The sequence below is a fragment of the Accipiter gentilis genome, chromosome 4, assembly GCF_929443795.1.
Source record: "Accipiter gentilis chromosome 4, bAccGen1.1, whole genome shotgun sequence".
In the NCBI taxonomy this organism is placed as follows: Eukaryota; Metazoa; Chordata; class Aves; order Accipitriformes; family Accipitridae; genus Astur; species Astur gentilis.
The window spans coordinates 46,859,080-46,885,711 of record NC_064883.1 but is presented as its reverse complement, the minus strand read 5'-3'; the positions used below and the strand labels follow the sequence as shown (position 1 = coordinate 46,885,711).

General features: G+C 50.3%; 1 protein-coding gene across 3 annotated transcripts in view; it reads left to right on the top strand.

Moving 5' to 3' along the window:
* CCM2 (CCM2 scaffold protein) overlaps window positions 1-26,632 on the top strand; it is a 38,441-nt gene that overhangs the window by 9,213 nt on the left and 2,596 nt on the right. The window contains exons 2-10 of one of the 3 annotated variants that reach the window (XM_049798523.1): window positions 17,993-18,215; window positions 20,632-20,805; window positions 21,038-21,121; window positions 21,344-21,527; window positions 22,818-22,954; window positions 24,042-24,177; window positions 24,689-24,746; window positions 25,500-25,638; window positions 26,140-26,278. In XM_049798523.1, coding sequence (XP_049654480.1) covers window positions 18,204-18,215; window positions 20,632-20,805; window positions 21,038-21,121; window positions 21,344-21,527; window positions 22,818-22,954; window positions 24,042-24,177; window positions 24,689-24,746; window positions 25,500-25,638; window positions 26,140-26,278 — 1,063 coding nt within the window. In that variant the 5' untranslated portion in view covers window positions 17,993-18,203. Of the gene's footprint in view, window positions 1-17,992; window positions 18,216-18,283; window positions 18,662-20,631; window positions 20,806-21,037; window positions 21,122-21,343; window positions 21,528-22,817; window positions 22,955-24,041; window positions 24,178-24,688; window positions 24,747-25,499; window positions 25,639-26,139; window positions 26,279-26,632 lie in introns of those variants that run through there. The other 2 variants (XM_049798525.1, XM_049798522.1) reach the window with 2 other exon arrangements.

The window sequence follows — 26,632 nt, the reverse complement described above, 5'->3', positions numbered from 1 at the left end:
GGACTTGGCAGGCTGGCTGAGCCAGCAGACATGAAGCTCTGCTGTGTGGGATGTGTTTTGGTCTGAGGCTCATCTCCACAGATCTATGGCAGGCTGCAGAGCCTGGTTTTGCAGGGATGTGACCAGGAAGCCCCCAAGTTTGCTGTGGGACCACAAGGATCACAAGTCTTGAAGTGGTGACTTAGTAAAAAGTTATTGACTCATCTCCTCAGTGGTGGCTCTTCTGCAGAGCCCTAATTCTTTCCACAGCCTGTGGCATCCTGCTCCCAGAACAGTCTTTCAGTCTTGCACAGGCTTAAACTCTATGTTACTTTTCACAAAGCCATATCAGCTTCTAGTACCTTTTGATTCTTTCCCCCTAGCATTTAGCTACAGAAAAAAAGTCAATCAAGGGAGAATGTGCTCTGCAGAACCACAGAGTTTAATGTGCCTCCAGAGCTGGGGGGTGGGGTGTAAAGAGAGGTGACCACAAAAAGTGCTCACCTCTGACCAAACAGAGAAAATGAGGTATGAACTTGCACTTGTCCCAATACTGTCCCAGTACTCAATCGGCTCTGTGCCTCAGGGTTAGCTGTGTGCTTTATCTTGACTACCATAGGGAACAACAGTTGTATGCCACTAAATCTTGGTAGGTAATTGGAACATACTTGTAGGCAACACAGATGGATTAGCATTGCTGTGAAACTTTGGAAACCTTGTGTTCGGCAAAGGTCTTTGGGTATCATTTACATTCAGCCCACAGAAGGTGCTAAAAATACAGCAGCAAATGCTGCTTTGTAGGAAGGTGCGCTGCTCCTTGGGGAACAGTCTCCAGGACTGGCTCTCAGCTGGACTTTGCTGGAAGCAAAGCTGTGGCTGGCCAAAACCTGGGAAGTCTTCCTTTGCCACTTCTAGGTTTGGGTACCAATACTGCAATGGCAGCTATGGTTCACAGTCCCCAACTGCATTCGTACTTGCCTGAGGTCTTGTGTTCTAGTGCTGCTGCTGGCTTCTCTGATGGTATCTCCTGTTAATCATCTCTGGCTTGTGCCCTTACAGACACCTGTAGTAGTTGTCCAACCTGACCCATGCAGGTATTTTCTAGCTAAAGTTAGGGTGGGAACAAGATGCTCTTGTGTAGCAGTAAGTATCCTGAGAGCTCTGTGTGACCAAGATATTAATGAAGCTTCATGAATATAGAGCAGAATAGGAGCAACTTTCTCCCCTGCCAATACACCTGGCAAAGGTGAGTGGGTTAATGTGTTTGAAACTTAACTCTGCATCCATTTGAGTTTGTAAGTCTCCCACTGTTAGAATCGTAGAATGGTTTTGGGTGGGAAGGGACTTTTAAAGGTCATCTAGTCCAGTTCCCCCCACCATGAGCAGGGACATCTTCAACTAGATCAGATCGCTCAGAGCCCTGTCCAACCTGACCTGGAATGTTTCCAGGGATGGGGCATCTACCACCTCTCTGGGCAACCTGTGCCAGTGTTTCACCATCCTTATCAAAAATGTCGTCTTTATGTCTGGTCTGAATTTACCCTTTTTTAGTTTAAAGCCATTACCCCTTGTCCTATCGCTACAGGCTCTGCTAAAAAGTTTCTCCCCATCTTTCTTACAAGCCCCCTTTAAGTACTGAAGGGCTGCAGTAAGGTCTTCCCAGAGCCTTCTCTTCTCCAGACTGAACAACCCCAACTCTCTTGGCCTTTCCTTGCAGCAGAGGTGTTCCAGCCCTCTGATCGTTAGGTTTTGGGTGACTTTGTTCCATTTTTCTACTTTCCAAAGAAGCTTCATGATCCTCACCTCCAAGTCTAAGAATGTTACCTGGTTATTGCATGTCTCCATCCTGTGCTGTACCTGTGTCCAGAGCTGTACCTCTGGCGGAGAAGAACAAGCTTCTGACCAAGGAGGTAGATTGCAGCAAGCAGCTTGGCACTGGCAGCTGTTAGGAGAGAGGCGATGACAGGCTGACAGCATTGCAAGATGTGCTGTGGACACAGTCCGTGCAGCTTGGCAAATCCCCTTGATGAGTCTGGCAGAGCTTTGGAACAACTCAATGGGGCGAGCCAGAAATGGAATTGAAGTCAGGAGACTCAGATGAAGGAGAAGGAGCTTGAGGGCACTGGGGTGGTCTGGTTGCAGAGCTTGTGTACCTGTTTCTGATGGGAGTTGAAAGGATGGGAGTCAGATACTCTGCATCTTGCTTTATAAACAGCTTATTTCTCCAGGCTGAAGAGTGTACAGCATGGGGCTGTCCTTTCCTGCTCTCCCCTCTAGGAACTGGGAGACTTGGTGCTGATAGGACCAGCCTAGACACTGGTGAAGGTCTCCACAGGCAGCACAGGGAGCCTGACATGGATTTTTAACTTGTTTCACATTTTTTATCTCAAACTACGGCTGCTTCCTGCCTTAATCTTTATTTTGATGCCATGCTTTTAAGACACTGAGATTTCCCCAGAGGCAAGGTAGGATAACCAAAGTTCACCATATCGGCTCTATTGGTATTTCCAAGGGAAGATGAGCTTCTGTAAAATCACTGCAGCAGCACTGGCCATCCTGGTGTCACTGTCTTATGGTGCCTTAAGGGCAGGTAAAAGCAGAACTAGGGGATGAAATAAATGGGATTAATCACACAAACTCTCTTTATGCTACAGAGTGTAATTTCCTTAATGCAGCGCTCTGTTCTGGATGGCTGAACTGGGCAAAATGGGAGGTCTGGATCTGACTCGTAGTGGACTGGAGCCAGCTGCTGTCTCAGGTGGGTCAGCCTGTGTATTTACAGGGCAGTGTATTTACACTGTAAATAAAAAAAAAATCTGAAATAAATGAACTTTGGCAGGAAAGCAGTGAAAGGATTTATGGAAACTGATGAAACTGCCAAGCTAATTGCTGAAGCCAGAGTATGCAGAGCACGAAGGTCAGAGCCTGGCTGACCCGCCTGTGGGCTGTGTGTAACAAGAGCTTGTACTTCCCCCCTCTGCAACTGAATTCCCCTGAGCAGAAATACCAATGGTAAAAGGATTCCCAAATCGCTGGTTTCTTAAAGTCTTGGCAAAATTTTAAGTAAATAAATATTCTGGAGTGGTTGGCTCCTAACAGAGGAAATGTCAGAAGCCAGACTGAGCGGTGGTGAAATCATAGGCTTTGAACTCTGCCCATGGTCTGCTCAGGAGCTTGCTGTCTTACATGCATGCCTGAAGTTGGAAAGCCTTGCCCCACCTGAACCATCAGCATCCTTCAGGTATCACCTTACCTTGGTCAGAGACAGCTGACTGATCCTGCTTCTCCAGAGGGGAGCTACAATGGATGCAGTTGCAGGGAGTTTTTGGGGTCTGCTCTGGCTGCAGCTGAGCCAGGCAAAGGCTCTTGCTCTGGCTTCTCACCTCCACCTCCTGCCTCTTCCCATCTGCCAGCCTGTGTGGGTCCTTACCAAGTCTGTCAAGCTTTCTTTTAGCATAAAAAAACCTCTGAGTTTAGGTCTGCTGGCTTGCTTTGCTTCCTGACTTGGCTCTGGCCATTATATGTGCAGCTATGCCACTGTGTCAGAGTGGGGTGAACCCCGGAGGAAGGTGGGTTGGGGCAGTACCTTGCCTTGTCACCTACCCTCCAGAAATGCATTATCATGTCCCTGAGAGCTGTTGTCTTGCAGCATGGCTTCTCTCTGCTTCATTTCACAACAGCTTTGGGAGTTTGTGCTAGCAGCACTTTCTACGTCTGTGCTCACTGGATGGCTAAACTTGTGTGGGGAGTGCACGGGAGCCCAGCCAGGCGAGGATGTAGGGAATATCTAGTAAGCCCACACAGATCTTGAAAAGGGAGATTAGAGACTTCTTGAAATGTCTCTGCAAATTTAGTTTGACTTGCATAAAATTCTGCTTGACTTCATCCTGTTTTACTGGCTTTGATACCATTCAGAAGAGAGACTTAAAAGTGGTGTTTTCCATAAAGTCCTTCAAATTCTCTGCTTAGTCTCATCTGACTAGTGTGTGTCTGCAGACTTGGCCACCAGCATTTTAATAGGCTTCTCTTTGTCTCCTGCAGTACCTTTTTGTGTTTACCTAGCCAGAAGCATAATACCAAACCCTTCTAGTGTTGATGCAGTAAAAGTTCACTGAGCAGAATTTTCTTAACCAAAGCAAATATACTAAGTTCTAAAAACCAGCATAGAAAGTGCACTTCATGGTGCCTAGATGTGGACAGTAAGTGAAGTGAACTTCAGGGCTTTCCCGCTTTTGTTTTGTAACTTTATTACATTAGTGAAATTAATTTCTTTATTGAAAGAGGAAATGGCCACCTTTCCTGGTTTAATTTGAGATGTGAAACCTCTTCTGAGAGCAGCTTGCACAAGAGGCAGGAAATGTGGGAAATCTCCAGAGCCTGGCTGAGCTAATGTGAAGAGCCAGTGGTGGTGGGATGCTGCCTTTGTGACCCACCATCCCAAGCAGCCCACGTCTAAAGAGCTGAAGGGCTGTGTTTCAGTGGGACTGTTGGGTCGAGCCTGTCACTGCCTCTTCGGAGGAGAAGCAGGGCTTTGAGGACCTCAGCAGTGGACTGGAAGGAGATGATCCACTCCATCCCCTTTCACACCAGGAGGGTAACTGCTGACCTGTTTCTCTCAGATGCTGCTGGCAGGGATTGAAGGGTCCCCACTGCTACAGCAGATCTGGGTCTTTACTTTCCAAAGCATGCTTCCCACAGTTTCTCCTTAGAAGTATTTTCCAGCTGCCAATTACTCACATTGCTCTTGGGTGGGAGTGTTTGGGGCTGCACATCCTTTTCTTGCAGGAACCAAGAGCAGAGGCCTCATTAGTGCTGTGCTAGAGAGATTAATTAGTAATGTTGTCAAGGTATCTGCATAGCTCAGGGCTGCCTGCACAGACCAGGAAGGGCTTTAGGGTGACACGGGTTTGTATATGGTCTGGAGAGAGCCAAAGGCTGGTCTTTTGCTGAGATGTCATGAAGACCTGGGTACAGCAGTGGTGAGCTGGGGGAAGGAGACATGCGGCTACTGGGGGTGAGATCCAGTGCTGGAAGGGGGTGTCTTATGTGAGGGACACCAGCATGTAGGACACACCAGGCAGTGGCTGCTGATGGAGGTCAGGAGCTGAACATGGCTCAACAAATGTGGCTTGTGTTCCTCTATGAAATGCTACTACCATCAGAGACCCTGTTTTTAAGCCTCTATGTGTGTTGGTAGGCCTGTAGCTCAGGAAGCGTGGTGTGCCGGGTGAATGGAGCCCTAGACAGGAGGTGAGACAGGAGGGGGTTGAGGACTTGGTTGCAGTGTTGAGCTTTCAGCCTTGGAAGTCACTTGAGATGATTTGACCTGGTCTGGCAGCTTGGTGCTGCCCAAAGGGGAAGGTCTAATCCCTTTCCTTTCCCCGTGCTGGGAGTGACAACACACTGGGCTATTGGATATGGGTCTGACAGGTGCATTTCTGTGGATCTTGCTGTTAAAGATGATGATGGAGCTGGTGAAGCCAGGAGCTTAAGTGATATGAGTGTGGTGTGTCAGTCAGAAGCTTCGTTTGGTAGAGAGGAACAAGCTCTGGGTGTTGCAGGAGATGTTGGAACACCTGGGCTAGCGTGGTGGCTGTATTCCATATCTCTTTTAAAAATCAGTGCCTCTTTGAGAAGAGTCTGAGAAGCCATTAATCTTGTGATGTAGTGCCTTCAAATACTCTCAGGTTTGGCAGGGTGTGCCTCCCTGGGTGTTCTGGATAGCCTGGCTGTGCAGAAAAAGCTGGTGCATATTAAGAGGACAAAGAAGAACTTAACCAGTAAAGGTTGGATTTGCCAAGTCCTCTTCAAAAATGCCACGAAGTCTTGGGCCTCTGGCATGAAAGAAAAAAGGCTGAGGTGTCTCCCTGTGGGTAAAAGCTTTATGTTGTTTACTGCTGGAAAAAAATGCAACCTGTCTGAACCATGCTTGTTTCCATCCAAGTTAGACAAGCTGTCTGCCTCAGCTCTAATGGGAGTGCCTGGCTGTGTGGGTCCAGACAGGCTGCAAGCTGCTTTTTGGAAGAGCTTAATAAAGCTAGAGTTGCCCTTGAAGCTGAAATAGTGCTGGATTTAGGGGAGCAGCTCTGCCCTGGGGCAGCTGGGTGTCACCTCAGGAGATGTGTCTTGCAGGACCTGCCTGGGACTGGTGTTTGATTACAATGGGGAAACCAGTGCCACTGTGTCTTCAGCTGGCTTTGTTCATGGAAAACACTGACTAAGGGATCTTTGTGCACAGGGGGAGATTGGGTATGGGAGGAGGTAGCTCTAGGGTGTCTTAAAATAGCTTTGGAAATCATCGTTGAGCTATGTGGACACAAATCCAAGTCACCCCATGCTAGACTCCTCTATTCTCTGTGCTGTAAATCATATGTGATTATCTCAGAGTGGTATTGGGTTTGGGGTGTGCCGAGGCTTTCCAGGGACACTGTGAATTCCATGCTTCCTCAGTGGGACTAAAGGGACAGATAACCTGAGCAGTGATCTGGAGAACTTGTTCTTGAGTGGCCTGCTGAAAATAATGATCCTTGGAGAGCTTCTGCTGAAGATGTGCAGGTATTAACCCACCACCCTTTAGCTGCACAGCTTAGCACAGCAGCCAAGCAGGGAGGTGGTAGATTGGGCACCTCTACAGATTTCCCTGAGTAGCTCTAATGTGGAAAGACAGCTCTGGGATCTTCTCCTGCAGCTGGCTCCCTGGCTGCTGGCAGCATCAGTCCACCGGCCTCTGCGCCGGGTACATGCCTGGATGAGCAGCCGGGCAAAGGCTGGGTTGCAGCATCCTTAGTGGTTTCTGACTGCAGAGTGGTCTCTTGCTGCATGGCTCTTGCAAGCCACCTTTTCTCTAAGGACTTGTAAAGGAGCTGGTACAACTTTGCACCCTTTGATTTTATGGGAAGAGAAGGCGATTACTTTGTGCCCCCAGTGCTACATGTAGTCTGTGTCCTGAGAAGGAAACTAAAGACTTGAAGGTGCATAAGCTGCAAACATGCATTCTTAATGCAGGGATTTTGGCTCCTTGGACTGGTGAAAATGAATGGCGACACATCCCAGAGAACATGCTAAAACAAACCAGACCTTATTTCCTACTGCTAGAATCCTCCCCACATCCTTTACCTGACAGTCTAGACTAAAACCTGTTGGGCAGTTTATGTCTATGCCAAATCAATGAAAAGGGTATTTCCCTGTGAAATGGTCCTCTCAGCAGCCAGCCATAACTATGTGATTGCAGGTCTGGATGTTTCACCTCTCCTCTTTCAGTATGCAAAGAATGGGAATAATTTTCTGAAAGCTGGAACTAAGGTGGCTGTGCTGGAGGATGGGCCTCCAGCTTGGTTGGGCACGGGGGAGCTTAGACATTCCCATGGCTGCTGCTTCCTTCCCTTCCCCAGCTCCTAAGTCTTTGGGCTTGGAGTGGTCAGTGTTACCAAATGCTTGTTTTGTGCACTGCATTGAGGCTCAGCAGTCTTCTGATCACCTTAATCAAGAGTTGTGTGGCTTTTGTAGTCTGTGCAAGAATAAAGGCTTGTGTTGAATGCTCTTGAGCTTTGAGATAAGCAGGTTACTTGCATTTAGATGCTGTGACATGAGTGTGCTTTGACAGTGTAGCTCAGGACAGATCTTTGCAGGCTTTGTGTTGATGCAGATGCTGTTTGCAGCCGTACAACTTTGACTGTCCTGCCTGATAACATCAGTCCTATGGTCCTCATTCTCAAAGCTTTTTATCCTTGATGGTGGTGACATCTGCTGTCAGATGTCCTTCTTCCCATAAACCTCACTCTTGTGTTCACCTATGCTGCAAACTCTTTTAAGGTGAACCCATTGCCTTGGCTGTCTGTGGAAGATGCCAAAAGGCTGTGCGCTTTTAGGCCAAAAACTTCCTGGATGCTTTCCTCGGTGTATGTGGAACCAAAGCTATAGGCTTTACTGGGGTCTTAGGTGGCCTACAACTGGGAAGAGACCTCAAATGGAAAACACCAGTATGCCAGAGCTTAGCCTTATCTGTGGCTGCCCGGTGGTTGTGTCTGTGCCCTGCTGCCTGACCACCCTGTGGTGGCCATCCACCTTCTGGGCCTGGAGTGTTGATCTCTTCTGCATGGGTGGCCTTTCACATCTGCTTCTGAGGCTTGAAGAGGCAGCTGGGTTGGGAAACGTGGTCTTCCCCTCCTTAAAATCATCCCTGCAGCTGGCGGGATCCTGGGAGCACCAGGGAGCAGGATGGCATGCGTGGTCTCCAGGGGTGGCTGTACCAAAGCATTGACTGATGCTGAGAGATCTCTGCAAGAGTCATCTATGTGGATGAAGGACCGTGAGTAACAGCACTGCTCTGGCCAGGCTCACTGGGAAGGCCCATGGATCACAAACCTGCGTGGTGCTTGTGGAAGCCGGGATGATGCTGGTGCTGAATGTGTGGAGGAGGACCAGAGGCTTTTTGGGGAGGGATGCACCCAGCTCTGCCTAGGAGTGACCTGCACGGGGCTGGGAGCTCAGGGGGTTCAGTTCCTTTGGCACTGTTTAATACACTAAAATGGCTGCGTTACTCCTGGCTGCTTCCACAACCACGTTCGCTGCATGATTGGCTGGATTGGCACAACCAAGAGAGGCACAGAAATGGTGGGAACTGGGAGAGACCTCCTGGAGCTGTTTCTGATGCTGGAAAACCTCAAGTCTTTGGGGGTGGACATATGGCAACCTTATCTTTAGCTATTTGTTTGCATGGAGCTCCAATTTCAGCCAGACTGTAGAAGCTGGACTTAAGAGAGGACCCTGCAGGTTTGGTTTTGGACAGAAAAAAAGCTTAGAGGTGTGAAGCAAATCTTTAAACTCAGAAAGAAGGCAAGTGTTTAAATTGTTTAGTTCTGATACCTTGGATGGAAATGTGTCAGGCTAATTGGGGATCACTCCTCTGCACCTTGCTTGTAAATAGGGTACTAGATCTAAAGGTTGACTTCTTGGAATAAATAAATGTTTATCTTGCAAGCAGCTGATATTGTTAATATTGAGTAGAAGGGGGCTTAATACATGAACTGAAGTAATCTAGTGTTCTGTGTTAAGGGCAGTATGTGCAGCTAAAAACTGGGGAAATAGGGAAAGGACAACAGGGTAAGCGAGCTTCCTTTTTCCTCCTCACCTTGCTCTTCTGGACTCACCTGTGTGTAACTGGTACCCCTCTGGGAAACGGGAGGACATTGCATCCTGAGGAATCAGCTGGAGCCAGGGAGGCTGGTTAGCTCATGTTTCCCTTTCCCAGCCAGCAATGCAAAATACAGTTCCATAAATTAAATGAATGGGCTTGCCTGTGACCAGGCACCTCCAGCGCTTTCTCATGTTAAAATTCCACTTGGTTTCTGCATTCTAGCGCCTTTTTGATCTCTGAATTTTGGCAGGACCCCCTGGAAACTGTGGAAAAACAGTAACTTTCCCTCCAAAGCATGCCTCCTGGTGCTGATAAGGGTGCAAATAAACTGGTCTTACTACCTTTTTCCCCCTGCAAATACCAGTAAAGGCTAAAGATGAAAGGCTTAGCTGCTACTGACACTGTGCCCTTGGAGACCCTTCTCTGGCTGGCTGTTTATAGGTGCTCCTGGTACCAGCAGAAGTCTGTGTCCCACCCCTAAGACCCTTCAGTGTCAACATGCATCAGAGGGGGAGAGGCAGCGACGATGTGCTGGAACTGGATGACCTGGGCAAGAAGGTATTGGTTTCTCCTCTCTTGTCCACAGGGCTTAAATTTAGCTTAGTCTACTCAGTCCTGCAGACACAAATTCCTGAAATCAGGAAGGGAGGCAGCAAGAGATTAAATCAAGCCCATGAGCTCTTATTTCATGAGATCCTGAGCTGCTCATACTGCAACGCAGAACAGCCTGAGCTAAAGCCTAGCTTAGGAAGTACTGCTTTTAGAGGAGAAGGATTTAGTTGGAGGCTGTATTGATGCCTTCCCCTCCCTCTTGCTGAGGGAGCTGCTTGCTCCAAGGATCCTCCACAAACTGCTAAGCTGAGTCAGGGTGAGCCTCTGGCCTCTTGTTCCAGATGTATCAGCTCAGCCTGGCTCAGCTGCACACCCGGAGATGAAAGCTGAGGGTGGAGGGCTGAGCCGGGCCATAGGAATCTCTTTGGGAGGAGGAACAAGGCTCTGCTAAAAATAGCTGGGGAAAATTCCTTTCTTCTTGCCTTAGAGGAAAATCCTGTCAGGGAGGCTGGAGCCCAGCTTAGCTGGCAAGGCGGTCTGAAACGTGAAAACATGGAGCTGAGCCTTGTTTTGGAAGTGGATTTTGTGCAATGGTTGCCTTTAGCCTTGAGTTGCTGTGTTGTTTGTTTTGGGGTTAAATTTTTAAGACTGACTTGGGCACCAATCACTGTTTTTAGGAAAATTATGTTTCAATATTAGTTAGCACATTATTAAATCTTGTTTGACAGAGTGGCTTTGAAGTCAAATACAGTGTTTCTGGCTGAAATATGGAATTTTTTTTAATTATTTCACTCTGATACTGTCAGCCTCACATCAGCCTGCTGGGAGCAGGGCAGGAGTGAGAGGTCCCGAAGCTAGCAGGGACCCCTTGCTCCTGGTGACCCTGTCTCTAATTCAGCCCAGTGGAGATGAAGCCAGGTTTTGTGGAGCTGTGTGAGGACCTGGAGCAGCTGTCCCACTGGAAAACTGCTGGGCAGAGTGGTAGGACCACCTCCAGAGGCTTCCCTACAAGCTGGTCAAAATGATGTCCGAGAAGTTCCACATGCTGGCTGGGTCTGAGGAAAGTGGTCGGGGTTAGAAGGGAGATAGATGACTAACATGGTGCAGAGCTGGAGAACTGCCCACAGGGTGGGGTGAGGAGGGACAGTGACCTCAACCAAAACCCTTCCTTCATGCCCTGGTGAGCACAAAGCTATTTTTACCTGGTGCTAAAACGCAAGAGTTGCATGTTGTCTGTTCTGCAGGCAAGGCTGCAAGAGGACTGTAGCCTCCTTGTTGAAGGAATTGAGCTTTAACCCTCATCTCCTGACCCCCAGCACATCGGGTTGTGGTCTCAGATGTTCAGCTCCTCAGGGAGAGGAGGTAACACCACTACAACTGCCCTTTCTGGTGGTCAGCTTGCAGTAACTTCTTGCACTGGAGAAGCCACGTGGAACTGAGATGCAATCCCATGCGAAGATAAGCATTGCTGGCTCTGCCAGTCCTAGGAACAGAGTTGTCTAAGCCTCTTCAGCAAGACGTAGGAAGAGATGCAGGTCTCCAGGTGATCCTTTGCATCCCCCTTGCTTAGATGTTCCTGGGGCTTTGGTATCAGATTCAGGCACAGGCAGATCTCACCCATGAGGAGGCTGAAGTCTGCAGCAGTAATGGAGACTTTGCTGCCTGGATGACCCTCCTGAAGAGGGAATGTGCTCTGCTCACTCTGGAAATCATCGGAGGAACCTTCCATATGCTGTTTCTCACTCTACATGCAAAGATGTGGCTAAGCATCTGGGCCGATGCAGATGAATTTTGAAACACTGTTCTGGCCAGCCTGCTGCTGATGGGGAGGCCATGGATGGGCTTTGAAGGCCTTTTACTCCAGGGGCTGCAGATGGGCTATGAAGGTCTCTTACTCCAACAACCTCATCCTGGCAGGCGTTGGTGAAGCTCTGTGTGGTGAGACAAAACTGAGGACACTTTGCAGTGCCCATGTGCTGTGTTTGGGTGCAGGTGTTGCAGATCTGGCTTCAGTGTCCTCCCAGTGCCAAGGGAGAAGGGTCTGCAGCTGTGACCTTGCAGAGGTCAGGAGGATGGGTGGCATCCAGCTCTGCAGTGGCTGCCCTCCTGCTTGCAGCCTTGGCAGCCTGCCTGCAGCTTTGGTCTTGATTAGTTTTTGACTCTGTGCCTGACACCATTATTCCAGAACCCCCTCTTAAATCCTTGCTGTAGCGTTTTGCTAAAGCTGATAAAAAGCTGAAGCTGTTCTTAGCTCTTGGCTTCAAAAAGGAATCCCTTCAATATTGGTTTGATTTAACATTTTAGCATCCAGATATCTTTGTGGGGAGGAGAGCAGCTCTTCTGCAGCGATGTCAGGGTGCCAAGTTCAGTGTTGAACCCGGAGCTGCCCTGTCTGGAGTTTCTCAAACTGAATGCCGACACACCCTCATCTTGCTGTGCCTCCTGTGTGAATAAGTCCCCCAGTGCCAGTTTACCACTTTATCAAATGCTTCCTGTTGACAAAAATGGGAGGAAAGCGGAATAAAAGGGATTTGGGAAGGTGTTGCCAGATGGTGTGCTGTGGTGTTGATGTTCTGATCCCAGCAGCAGGGTGAGGAGGAAGCAGCAAGGGGCATGTAATGGGACCATGTCCTATGGGTGGTTTTCAGTCCAGATCCCACATGGAGCTTTGAGAAAGTTTCCAAGCCTGCTCTGTGGCTCCTGTGGAGTTGCTGATGTCTGTTTGTAGGGGTGGGGTCTGAATGATGAATTTGGGGCAGTGGGGACCTTCCCATCTTACTCAAAGCTGTTCTCATACCGAGCATGCCAGCACCAAATAGTATTCCTCAATGAAACTGCCTCTGCAAAATTAAATGTGGAGAGGGTCCTGCTCCTTAGGCAGCACTGAAGTAACCTGGCATCCCTGCTCTGCAGCTGTGGCGGTTGGCAGTGCACTGGGTGCTGCTGCTAGTCAAACAACTGGGAAGCTGCTTGGCTTTACTGTGTGCATTGCTGAGCCGCTTGCAGAGCGTGGATTTTGGCATGTGCTTCGATGTTTGTGTTGTAGAAGACAGTTGAGGGTGGCCTCCTGAGCGGCTCAGTCCTCTGTGTAGCCAGGGCAGGAGCAATCTCCTCGTTGACCATTCCTCTGCAAGTTCATATATGTAGGTGGCTTCTTTGGGGAAGAGCTTGAGTGCTGGCTGAATCAAAATAAACCAAATTACAGGAACAGGATGATCTAGAACAGGTCACATCTACCTGAATACCTGTAGCTGCTCCTGGTACTTGGTTGAGTTCTCTTGCTCTGTTCTGGTCCAGGACCAGAGAAGATCTTGGTGGGCACCAAAGTGAGTGTGAGCCAGGAACATGTTCCTCATGGCAGGGGTGGCTAGCAGGCTGCCTGGGAACAGGAGGTGATCCCCTGGAGCACTGGGCTTCCAATACAAGAGATGGGAATATACTGGACTGAGTTCAGCAAGCAGTGAAGGGCCTGGAGCATCTCTTGTATGAAGAAAGGCTGAGGGAGCTGGGACTGTTCAGCGTGGAGTGGAGGAGGCTTGTGAGGATTTTATTAATGTAGAGAAACCCCTCACGGGGAGAGAAGAAAAGAAGGAAGATCTGGGCTCTTCCCAGTGTCAGGGCAAGAGGCAATGAGCACAAACTGAAACAGACTTGTATTCAAGCATAATAAACTTCCTTTAGTGTGAGGATCATCAAACACTGGACAGGCTGCTCCAGAGGCCACAGGTTTTCCATCCTTGGAGATGCTCAAAGCCTGACTGGATGTGGTCCTGACCCCCTGCTTCCCACTGGTACTCCTGGCCAAGCCTCGCTGCCCCTGAACATGAGGTGCTGCTGTACAGACCTGGCTGTTAAGGATGGAGGGATGGGGATATCTAGCAGTTATGGGCCACGGAAGGTCTGCAGCCTGTTCCTGAGGCAGCAGGGCATTTACTGGGATTTAAAATGGGTTTTAAGTGGCTGCTGCTGTAATCCCAGCACTGCCAGGTCAGGAGGAGAGCTGGCGTTTCATTGTCTGAGCGACTTTGTGTTGTGCTGAAGGGCTGGAGAGAGCCCCCAAGTAATTCACCACCTGGATGGAAACCTGCCTCAGTCAGGCCAGAGCAAAACAAGGCTGTTAGGGCTTTCTTCTGCCAACAGGCTGAGAAATAGGAAGTAATTTGGAAATAAACCTCTACTCGGCATCAGGATGTACCTGTGGCAGTTTTCAGCTTTGTGTTTGGAGCTTGTGTTTATGCTGAGGTGGCGTGAAGGAACGGCAAATGTGAAGGTTGGTGTAAAACCAGGCTGCTTTCTGTGTGGCTTTCTTGGGGGCTGAGCCCTGAACCAGCCCCTGGTCCCGCTTGTGTTGCAGCACTTCTCTGTGGGGCAAAGAAATATAAATAATAAACCCCTCTTGTGGCAGGGCTGTGGACTTGCAGCTTTACCTTGAGGTTACTAATTATGTACTCATCGCACATCTGGCTTTCCCAGGTCATAATTCACATGCACGGTCTCGTCACCCTCGGCTCATGGAGCACGGTGGCCAGTGCTGTGGAGCCTGGCCCGGGCTTAAGCTGTGCCCAGGCAAAGCCAAGCCCACAGAGCCCATGTTTCTGTGGCATTGCCATGCTGGAGGCTGCTTGGAGTTTATTTCTTAACAGTCAAGTCTTCTCTAAACATGCTGAACTTGTTTTTTCTTGCTTGGTTTCACATTTTATTATTACAGGCACCTCCTATGACTTTTTGTCCTTCCACGCACGCCACTGTCGTCCTTTTCTTCATTTCCTCTGCTGGCAGTAAGCTGACCCAGAGTCCCTTTGGGCTTGGTTAATTATTTCACCCGCTGCTGTATCACGTGCTCCCTTTGTGCAGATACTTCCTCTGCTAAGTGCAGCCTTCGCATCGTCGGTACACTCAAGGTTGGCTTTCTGATCCGCTTGGGAACGTAGCCTGGTCCTGGAGCGTTGCCGGCAGCTCTCTAGGAGAGTGCTCTGGCTTTACCCTAAGCGAGCATGCCCCGTGTCCCTTTAGGAACAGGATAAGTGGATTTGGGATGCAGGCTGTCCCTCGGGACATGCAGCATTGCTGGCCAGCAGCAGCACTGGGGGGCTGTTCAGAGCTTGGGCTCCCTTAATCTCCATGCAGACGTGCTGGGGGAGAATTAGCCTTACAAATTTGCATTTGAGATAATCCACTCGAGGGGATTAAGAAGCTGTTTTTGCTGCTAAGGAGAGGGATGCTCTTTCTCCTTTGTGGTCAGCTCAAAGGGTTGAATGTGTTTAAATGGGCTGGCCAAGACATCATTGATTTTTGGCTGGATACAAGCAGCCGGGCCCCCAGTAAAAGCAGTCCAAACTCCAGCGCCAGTGGCCAACAAGCACTACACTAGAACCAGCTTCATTCCCTGTGATATGCAGCCCCTGTGATGTGGAATTGCTCAGCCTCATGGGAGTGAGTTGACATCTTAATGTGAGCCCTGTCGTCCTGCGTGCATTCATGGTCCTAGAGATGTGTTTTCCAGCATCTTTTGTAGCTTCTGAAGCATGGGAGAAGTTCCTGGCCTGCACCGTGGTCTGGGATTGAGGCAATCGGGCTTTAATTCCTGGCTCTGCCACCACCCCTGGTACATGGTGAAGGAAGAAGGGCTGCCAGATGGTCTTCAGCAGCAAATCCCCTCCCAGCAATTTTCCAACACCCGCCCCCCCGGTGCTCCAGCCAGAGTAATAACAATATAGATGAAGGGTCGACCCTCCCTTTTCCCAGAAATGGCTTTCTTGGGATTTCTGAAGCCAAGTGGGAGCTGGGGACAGGATGTGCTGCTGACTGGGGGTTGCAGGGGGTATGGGATGGGTGAGGAAACCCTGATGAAGTGGGTGCTGATGATGATCCAGGGGCCCCCAATTTTTTTCCCAGTAGCAAGGGGAAGGTGCACATCGTCAGTCATCTTACCTCTAATGGGACTGGGGCCTGCTGTGCTTATGCCACAAGAGCCCCAGTCTTGCCATCTGAGGGTGGGGGCTGCTTATTTGGGGCACCAAATAAAGTGTTTTTTGAAGTCTCTGTGTTGTGAGATACTGGGGGACTGCAGAGAGCTGCAAGTGCTTTACTGGGGTATTAATGAGGTTGCATACTCTGATTTAACTCCTCATGCCCCCAGTCAACTCGACAGCTTTTGAGGGGAGGAGGGCATAGAGACTCCTGCTTGAACAGTGTATTGAAGGCTTGTTGATGGGTCAGGCTATCTTCCCTGAGATTAGTACTGGCTTAATGACCTCCCCTGGCCGGTCCTGCACCTAGGGCTCTCCGCAGAGCAGGACAGCACCAGGTTCTGCTGCTGTGAGCAGTGCCAGCCCTTGCAGGGAGCTGCCTCTGCCATCTCAGCCTCACACCTCACTGGTGCCTGTTCTCCAGTGACTGAGAGGTGAATAGTTGCAGACAAGTCTTAATGTAGCTGGTAGGGTTGGTGAAACCCCTGTTATATGTTTTATTGGCCTCAGACAGGAGAAAGGGAATCAGAGGGATGAATCACCCTGACACAGATGCAAGCTTGGGATGTTGAGGGGTTCTCCGGACTGTGTCCAACCTCAGCTGGGGGGCTTAGCCCCAGGCTAAGTCTGGTCTCCTGGGCTTTTTCCTGAAGGTTTGTCCTATTTCCACTGAATTTTCAACCCCTGGAGCAGCAGCAGCAGGCGGCTTGGCCAAAGGGGCCTCTTCTACCTGGGCCACCAAATCCGAGGAAGGGCTGGCCATGGCCAGGAGTGTCCTTGGAGCCTGGTGGCAGCCAGTCCCTGGCACTCGCCAGAGCTGTGTGCCTTGGCAGGTTTTTGGGGGGGTGCTGGTGGGGCACGTTCCACCCCAGTGTTCCTTGTTCCTCGTTCAAATGTATGTGAACGTACATTGGATGAGCTGGCTCTCCCTAAAAAATCCGACCAAAGCCATCCTCTTCTTTATAGAGCCCCCTCCCCTGCCTCATGGCATGCCTTTCCCTGTCAGTCTGGCCTGGTGGGCTAAACCCAGCTGTGAGATGCTCTCTCTCAATTAGTCAATTCTTAAATGCCTCACTAAGTAGATGAAATAACTGTTTCCTTCCTGAATTTTGGAGCCATTGACAGCAGGAGGCCCTGAGGAGTGATGACGTTGGCCCGTCCTCTGCTGGGAGCTGCAGCTCTCTATGAAATGCCCAGTTCTGGCTGGCACAAGGTGTTCATGTATCCCTTGCCTGCCTCTTCTCCTGACTTCAAGATGTAAATGCTTTTTGAGAAGCAAACCGTGTGGGAATGAGCTCCTGGCAGCTCTTGCCTGCGCTGTGCTGCTGGTGCCTGGCTGATTCCCCGGCGTGGGGACGGACCCATCCTTTCCAAACAAGCTGTGTTGTTTTGGCTGAGCCCCGTTCCCCATCCCAATGGCTTTTACAGTGGATTCCCAAGCTGTACTGCTGCAGGAGATGTCTCCAGACTGGAGAGACCCGCAGGGAGGTGGCCTTGGAAATCACCTTTAGGGATTGCAATAGTGGGCAAGGAGGGGATCGGGGGGGAAGAAAACAAGTTTTTATTTTATGAGTTTTAAAGAGAAATGGGATTCTTCTCTCCCCAGATCTACTAACTAGGCAGCGTGCCAGAGGGGTTCACTTGCATCCCAAGGTGGGAATCTGCTCAGTGCAAGTGCCGAGGGGCTGAGGGTGGCTGGCAGCCCAGCAGGTCTTCGGGTGCCTCTTTTCCAACTGACTTTCTTGCATCTGCTCAATGGGTGGATTTCATTGGGGAAATTGCCACCTTTGCCTTTTTAATTTGATTCTCCATCTGTGAAATTAGCAACTTGCTTTTGTTAATCCTCTGAGCCTGACTCTTAGGCCCACGTTTGAGCCCAGCAAGGCTCACTTGAACACTTGCGCTCTCCCAGAGTGCCTCTTGGGAGGCCTTGGCTCAGGCAGGGAGCTCTTAACCTCGTTTCCAAGCTTTGCTTTTCAAATGCAAAACTTAAGGACTCGAAATATGGGCCCTGAAAAAGCTTTACAGCCCTTGGTCTCCATGGATGCTGGAGAACAAAATAGCTCTGAAACTCAGAGGAGAAACCAGGGTTAAAAAGTCCTGTGGGCTGGGGATATTTCCATCCTGGGTGCAGCTGGGTGTGAGTCCAGGCTGTAGCAACAAAGGCTGCTGGGGAGTTTCCAGGGCTTTAGGGGTGCAGGAGTTGGGATGGCATGGCTGGGAGCCGGGAATGGGACCGAGCTTTGCAAAATGGGCTTCTATGCCTCATCTTGCCTTGCACCCGGCCCCGTTGCTGCCAAACCTTGCTGGTTCTTAATCAACAACTTTATTTTGTCACTGTTGCTGTGTGTAACAGAAGGAAACTGTGGTTATTGCACTTCCTGGCCATGAGCCGGCAGGCGAATGAAAGCTCACGGGTTTGCCAGCCCTTCGGCACAGGCCGTGAGATTCGGAAGCCCCTGAGACGAGGATAGCAGCTTCTCTCCCCCCGGGAGGTGCTTTCGGTGAGCTACCAAAGGCTCTGCGCCAGCAAGGTTTGGTTCTGCTCTCTGTAGCTGGGTACTTTGATGGAGAACGAGGTAGGTACTGGTTTTATATCGGCTCCCAGAAATGCAGAAGCTGTTGTTCCACATTGCGTCATGCCGGGTGACGCCTCTGCTTTGGGCACTCATCTTCAAGGAGAGCCTGTGGCTCTCCCACGGGTCTTGGGGGTGCAGGATGGTGGGGAACGATGGTCCCGTTGCAGCATCATCCCAGCTCTGTGGAGGCTGCCTGCATCCCTGAGGGAAAAGCGAGAGTTTCTTCTGGTTTGCTCTGTACAGATTGGGCCAGATCCGGCAGCCTTGGCACAGAGAGGTCAACTGAGCTGGAACCACTGGACTCCGGCTGGTGGAGTGGGAAGCATCTGGGGGACTGTTGTGGTACAGCCCTGACCCTGAAGGCAGATTTCTGCACCTCTCTGCTTTTGATTCCTAAAAGATGTTGGTGGAAGGAGAACTTTACACACCGGCAGCTAAGGTTTGAGGTCAGACACCGTTGTAGTTGGGGCGGCAGAGCCGAAGTCGAGCCCCATGCTCCGGTCTTGGGAAACAGACCTGTTGCATTCAGGATTTTCTTCCTTCTGGAACCTGGGACAGTCCCAGCCCGTCAGCAGGAGCCAGCTGGTTTGCACAGTGCAGGGTGATGCTCCATTTCGGGAGCCCAGCTGAAGGGAAGGATTCTGTCCCTAAAATCTGCAGTGCTTGGCAGTGCTGGTCCTGCTGCTGTAAAGGCAGAGCTGTTTCACGAGGCCAGCATTGTGTAGCTGTGTTTTCTGTCCCTTTTGTCCTATAAACTCTCTCTATTTTTATCTCCTTGGTCTAAGGGATGTTTTTCAGGGCCGGGCTGTCCCCAACGTCCTTGTGGTGCCTGGCTCGCTCTGGGAGCTTCTAAATACTATCCAACCAGGAGCTTTTCCATCCCACTTTCCCATCCTGGTATGACAGTTTCAAATTCTTTTGGTCTGGCTTTGATCTCTCTTGTTCCTGTAGATCTTTCATGCTCGTCTGCATTTAGACAAGCAATGAGAGAGGCTGAAGCTGGCCTGATGGGAGCAGGTCCCATGCATGCATCTGAACACGGTGCATCAGCTGCTGTGCGGGGAGGGGCACTGTTGGGAGTAGGTGATGCAGTGATGGCATTCCCCCACCAAATATGTCCTATGGCAACGCTCAAGCAGTTTAGGTTAAGGGTCTGCGGCAGTTCTTCTTGACGGTGTTTTCCAAGGCAAGGTCCTGTGGTGGACGGGAGCAAGAGATGAGCTGAATTTGCCGGAGGCTGCTGCTCTTTGAGCTTGCAAAGTACTCCACACTTTTCTGAGCAGGAGTAGTCGGATTATATTTAATTTATTTGCCTTTTGAAGTATCTTTTCTGCCTCTGCAGATAGTACAATCCTTTTTCTTGCCCATGAGAATCAGGAAAGCCAAAGTGTGGTTGCCCTGAGGAGTGGGAAGCAGAGAGCATCACTGCCATGGGACAGAGCAGCCGGAGCCAAGCTTCATGGCTAGGCAGCCAGCGAGGCCACCAAGGAGCTCTGCCTTTCCCCTCTGGACTGGCATTTAACACAGCTGTGAATCTCGAGCATTGGATCTCCCCACCTCAAAACATCCATTTAAGCTGCTAAACTAGGAATTGGAGAAGTTTGTGCATGATCCCAGTCATTTAGCCGTCAGGCAGGCTGGTGTGGAGCTTGGTGAAGATCTACCACAGGTCGGCTCTGCTGTGACAGCCCCTGGGTGCGCAGCGTTTCTGGGCTGTCCACCCGTGCTGTGGTAGACGGACGGTGGTGATGCTCCCTCTATAGCTGGGAGCCCGTGCGTGCACGCTGCCGCCGGCTGGACTCATGTTGGCTCCGCTATTTTTCCAAACCCAGCACTCAATGGTTTGGGAACCACAAAGACCTATTTTTCACAGGGGAGGCTGTCTTCTGGGTCGTGTACTCGCGTTTGTGGGTCTCCCCGGAGACATCAGACCAGTTTGCAGCATCTCTGCCTTTTCCTTTTGCAATCCTTTGTTGAATTTCTCAGGGCAAATGCTTGGGTGAAATACAAAATTGCACCGAAGCGAGGAGGAAGCTTGCCCGTTTTGCGTGTGGCCATGGCTTGCTCGCTGTTACAGCTCTTAATCTGAATATATATTTGTATTTGTTCTTAACTAAATGGTTGCACATCATGACTTTGGGGGAAAAATCCTGTTTTGGTAAAAGGGTGCTTATCAGCATTTGCGTTCTTGCAACAAGTTGCGGAAAGTGGTTTTCAGTGAAAGATCATGTACTTGTGGATTCGTAGCTCTAAAACCAGCCTGTCAGTGGTTGGGGTTGGTAAAACCAGGCTGTGAGTATAGATGTGTGGGCTGGAGGAGCACTGGGTGCTGCTGGTTCCACCCCCCATTTCAGTGCAGAAACTCCCTCTCTTGCCCTTAACCCCAATGCCCTGGCATTTCCCTTTCTCTCCTCAGCCTGGAATAGTGTCTCCTTTCAAACGAGTCTTCCTGAAGGGCGAAAAAGGTCGGGATAAAAAAGCCCAGGAGAAGGTTACAGAGAGACGGCCTCTGCATACAGTGGTGGTGTCCCTGCCTGACCGCGTCGAACCAGATGTGCTGCTGAATGACTACATCGAGAAAGAAGTGAAGGTAGTATCTGCCTGGCTGGGGCTGGGGCTTATATATAGTATATATAGCATTAAGATAACTTAAAGGCATGAGAGACCTTCCATACCCAGGTGCATTTAACAGCTTCTAAATAGGGCTTGGGGCACCAGCCCTATGCTCTATGTTGATGGTGTCTTTCTTGCAGTAGCTGGCATGTTCAGGGGCATGCTTAGCGTGTATGTGCAGTGGTAACGGTTTGATTCTTCTTTTCCAGTATTTAGGTCAACTCACATCCATCCCAGGGTACCTGAATCCCTCCAGCCGCACGGAAATCTTGCATTTGATCGATAATGCAAAGGTGAGCGCTCAGCCTGTTGAATGACCTGCTCTGTGTAGTCTATCTAACATGCAGCATGGAGAAAAAAGAAAAAAAAAGGCTCGCAGAGTTTCCTTGGGGCTGGGTCCTGGTCTAAGTGGTATCCTCCATCCTAGTGTTACAAACGTGGGAGGGAAGCCTGTTACCAGAGCCTTACCAAAGGGGAAACAGTTCAGCAAATCAATGTAAATATGTTTATTTTAGAGAGCACACCAGCTCCCGGGGCAGCTGACCCAAGAACATGATGCTGTCATCAGTCTCTCTGCCTACAACATCAAGCTGGTGTGGCGGGATGGAGAAGATCTCATCCTCAGGGTCCCCATCCATGACATCGCGTCTGTTTCCTACATCCGAGATGACTCCTCTCACTTGGTCGTGCTGAAAACAGGTAGGTTGTGGCCAGCACGGGCAGGCTGTAGCCTTGTGTGTTGGGGTTGCCGTGTGTTTTGGGGTTGTGGGGCAGAGCCCCACAGCAGCCAGCATTGCCCTTGTGTAGGATGGCAGCTGGCCTGACCAGAAACAGGACAAAGGCGATGCTGGGTGAGAACAGACCAAAACGATCGGTGTCCTTCACAGAATCATAGAATGATGGAATGGTTCGGGTTGGAAGGGACCTTTAAAGGTCATCTAGTCCAACCCCCCTGCAGGGAGCAGGGACATCTTCAACTAGATCAGGTTGCTCAGAGCCCCGTCCAACCTGGCCTTGAATGTTTCCAGGGATGGGGCATCTGCTGCCTCCCTGGGCAACCTGTGCCAGGGTTTCACCACCCTCAGTGGAAGCAATTTTTTTCCTTTTATCTAAGCTCCTGCCTTGAGTTGTTTCAGTCCATCCTTTTCTAGCGGGGGTGGAGGAAGGACTGGGGGTACGCATGTCTCCTGAGGGTGCTGTGACTCACAGAAGGGCGAGCACGCTGGGGGAGATGAAGGATGTTGGAGCTGGGCTGGGTTGTATCTGGGGATGAAGTGCAAGCTCACGTATAGCTTAGAAATTCCTCCTGTAGCCTGTCCTCCGGCAACTGCCAGAAGTGTGTGTTGGACCTGCCCTGCTCTTCACAACCCTTGTGCTGGCTGCTGGGAGGATTTCATTGTGATGTTGCATGTCTAAATGCCCGTGTGGAATAACCAGGATGATAGCCATCACTTCTGACACACCTCACTTCTTGTAATACCTGGGGAGGGCCTTGAATCCGTTCCCAGCAGCTCTGCGTGTGTCAGACCTGCCTGTTTTTGGGCTGGAGTGTTTGGGGAATGCTGAGCTACTTAGAAGATGTAATGACAGAGACTTATCGGATTATAAACCCCGTGACAGTGAAGGACAGTCTATAGAATAAATGAGTAAGTGACTTAGAAGGCTGTAATTCTGCTGGTGGATTTCTGAGGCTGGCTAAGCCATGGAAATGAAGCTGGTGATTTACAGAGTTGTCAGAAACCAGCTCTAAATTTTAGGCTTTTCATTCAAAGACTTTGGCCCTGTGCAGTGTTCAGGTGGAGTTCCCGGGCTCCCAAGATCTCCCTCTTCCAGGGCATTTTCTCCCACCTGTGGGATCCTCTGCTCTCCTGTTTTGGGGGCTTTGCTGTCCCCACAGGCATCCTGCTCGGATGACAGCTCACTGTGCAAGGACTCCTTGCTGTTCTCTCCCTGCCTCGACCTTTCCATTATGACTTCTCTCTTTCTCAGCTCAGGACCCCGGGATCTCCCCAAGCCAGAGTCTCTGTGCCGAGAGCTCCAAAGCGCTTACTTCAGGCTCGCTGTCTGAGAGTGGGGTGGTTCCTGTTGAAGCTTGTTGCTTGGTGGTCCTGGCTACGGAGAACAAAGTAAGACTCAAAACACTCGATTAAAACTCTGTCCCACGTTGGGGTTGCCTGCAGAATGACTGTCTCATTGCAGTGCCGCAGGGACTGGGATTGCTGGGAGGTTTTCTGGCTCTTAGACCATGGTGGCCTCATCCTGCTCTCACCAAGTGTCCCCTCTTGTTATGTGACCAGATGCTTACCTGGCTGTACCTTGTGTGACACACATAGGCCTGGTTTTAAGACTGCAGGGTGTGGGTTGGGCTTTGCTGGTACACAAGGTGCAACCTGGAGGAGGAAATCTGGTCCCTGCTCCAGGCCCGGGACCTAGTTCAGACACGAGAGGGTATGAGAAGATGGTTTTTCCTTGGTGGTGGTGCCTGCTGCCCAGGTCTTTCTCCAGCAGCAGGAAATCTGTGAAGATAACTGAATGTCTCCCACAATAGGATTTTGCTAACTGGGGCATTATCCTGATGCTGACCTGGAAATTTGTTTCATCTACTATCTGGATCCAGAGATTCTGATCTCAGCCTGTGTGCTCCTACTTCTACAGCAGGAACCCTTTGCCTTCAGGGTGGAGTTTTGCTCGCCTTGTTTTCGGCTCTAACGCTCTCTGGGGTGCCTGCACCTATTTGGGATGTAGGTTACGTAGCCAAAATCCAGAGACCTGAACTGAGGAGTAGGACAGAGCATCAACACAAAATCTGGGTGCTAATTAATAGCTGTGAGTTGACGATGGAGCATCCGCTCTCCTATTGCCTGGTCTGGCCAGTTGAAAAGGGCTGGGATGCTTCTGTGGTAGTATGAGAGGGTGATGAGGGGTGATTTGTCTCAGGAGTTTGTCTCCTCTAGCACCTAGGAAAACCCTGCAGGACAGCAGGAGGTAGCTAATGAGATACAAGGTTTGTCACCTCCAGCCCTCAAGACCCTGTGGGTCAAGCAGTGTCCAAGATCTTGGATGAGTGGGTTCCCTGTCCTCGCTGGGAGGACGACACACTTAAAAATACAGCACACCGATGTCCCGCATGGGATACCCAACGTAGGGAGCCAAAGAGAAAGGCCACCGCAGTATCTTCTGCCTCACAGCAGCTCTTCTTTGCTCCCTCCCTAGGTGACTGCCGAGGAGCTGTGCTCGCTTCTCAGCCAAGTCTTCCAGATTGTTTACACTGAGTCCACGATAGACTTCTTGGACAGAGCAATATTTGATGGGGCGTCCACGCCGACACGGCACATGTCCTTACACAGCGGTAAGTCCGTGCTCTCCCCCTTTGCTTGTTTCTTACTGGACCTGTCTGAGGGTCTCTCCCCATCTTCACCAATATCCATCACATCTCTTCTGCCACCCTCTGAGGTCAGAGCCAGCCTGGTGGCTTCCCTCCTGTAGGGTATTGAAAAAAACCCCTCCTCTGCTTTAATTGTGTGTGAGTTGGACGGGCACAAGGGCTGTCTCCTGCCTGCAGATGTTTCCCCAGCTGGGCTACAGGACATCAGCCACCATCCTTGTCCCCCATACGCTTTGCCTCTCTATTCATGTTGGACAGAGGCACTTAATAAAACAATCCCTTTGCGGTTCATGTATCTCTGCTGAGTCTGTATCCAGTCCTGACACAGCACAATCTTGGCCCCAGCCCTGCCTGCCTCTCATCTTCCAGCTCTGAAAGCCGACTTGGAAATCAGTGTGTTTGTGTAGGTCATGGGCTGGGAAAAACACTGAATTTCTGCCTCTCAAACTCCACATCTTGAATGTTTTCCTTGCAGATGACTCTTCTACAAAAGTGGATGTTAAGGAATCTTATGAAACAGAAGCAAGCACTTTGTAAGTTAAACGTGGTACACTGAGCTCACTCGGCACTCGGGCTTATTAGTGCAGCCTCGCTGCTGGGTTTAAAGCTCCCAAAGCAGGAACTGCTGTGGTCTGCACATTGAAAAGCTTCTGCTCAGTCTGGCTGAAACATTGGGCAATGTTTTTACTGTCCGTGTGCGGTGCCATGGTCCCTGCCTCCACAGCATCCGTGGCTGGATTGTTCTGCTGTTGCAGGTTTCCAGAGATGGTCACGTACACAATGTATGTGCAGTCCCACATGTCAGCAAAGTGGGGACATGATGCTTGCCCAGTTGCTTTGCCTTGGTGAAGTCCACCTGGAGTTGGGAGAAAAGGTTTTCCCCAAACCCTTTTATTTTGGAAACTTTTCCCCTCCCCAATCGGTGGCTGCTGAAAACATCGATAGCATTTGTGGGCTGAAAACCCGACACACAAATCAGTTGTTTAAAACCACGTGATGCTATTTGAAAGTTTCACATTTAATGCCACAATAAGGTAGTTTGAGACTTTTCCCCACACTGTTGCAAAACAAGAAAGCAGTTGGAGGGGATATTTGCCCATGTAGGGCTTCATTTTCAGCAGGTCACCAAACCAATATCGTTAAAGTACTCTGTGCTGGGTGGGAGCCTTCAGATGCCCATGTGCCTCTCCGCTCTTCCAGGCTCTCCTGTGCTGCGGCAGCCAGCAATGGTGATGCAGGAGGTGCCTGAGTTGCTCTGGAGGACTCACAATCTGTTTCCATTTCAGTTCCTTTCCAGAAACCTTGGATGCAGGTGACAACTCCCCCTCTTCCTTCTCCACACAACAGTCTCCACACATTAAGACAGTCAGTGAGAGCGAGCTGAGCACTACGGCGACAGAGCTGCTCCAGGACTATATGATGACGGTAGGGTGTCCTTGGCTTGCAGGGCAGGGTGGAGGGATTTTCTTCCCTTTTTAGGGTACTCTTGGAATTTGGGTTCATTGCCTTGGCATGTAGAACGTGAGCCCACGCTGGTGTAAGAACATCTCATCCTCCTCCTTTTCATACAGATTGTGCTTGGAGGCCTCGTGGGACCTGAATGTGGGCTCACATCCTTCTGCAGCAGCATCCCCACCCCCTTGTCCCCTCTCACCATGTAAAGGCATGTCACACCATCCGCAGCACGCCAGGTCCATCACTTTGCATGTCACTGTCCCTGTGTACGCTCACAGCTTGTCCCTGTTTGAAAGCTGCCAGCTCAGTAGTGGGTTACAGCAGCCTGTCCTGCTTTTCCATCAGGATGAGCTGGTTCATTACTGCAGCTCTTGTCAAATAGCAATAAATCTGGTAAATGCTGTTCCCAGGCTTCCCATCATCTCTTCCTAAAAAAATCAGTGACGTTTGTGGTGTGCTTCTCTTCCACAGCTCCGAACAAAACTCTCTTCCCAAGAGATCCAGCAGTTCGCAATGCTCCTGCACGAGTATCGCAATGGGGCTTCGATCCACGAATTCTGCATCAACTTGAAGCAGCTCTACGGGGACAGCAGAAAGTTTCTGCTCTTAGGTGAGTGTCAGCTGCCAGGGATTCATCGTGGAGGGTGAGAGCTGGCGTTGGTCCGCTCCCAAGCCCTTGTGATGTGTCTGGTACCGATCGCTGATGCACAGACCTTCGACGTGGGCAGTCCAATGGGATGCAAAGGGGTAGAGGGGTGGGAGTGGATGGCACAAAGATTCCTTGGGGTGTCACCAAGCAAGGAGCAATATCTTAGTCCATCTCTCCTTGGAGATACTTGTTTTCTGAGGGCACCTGAGTCCATCTAACTTGGGCCCTCAGTCTCAGAGGCTTGAGTCACCCTTCCAGATGCTGACCTCTCCTTCTGACTGCAGAGGGAGCCTGGGTGCCTCCTCCAGACCGAAC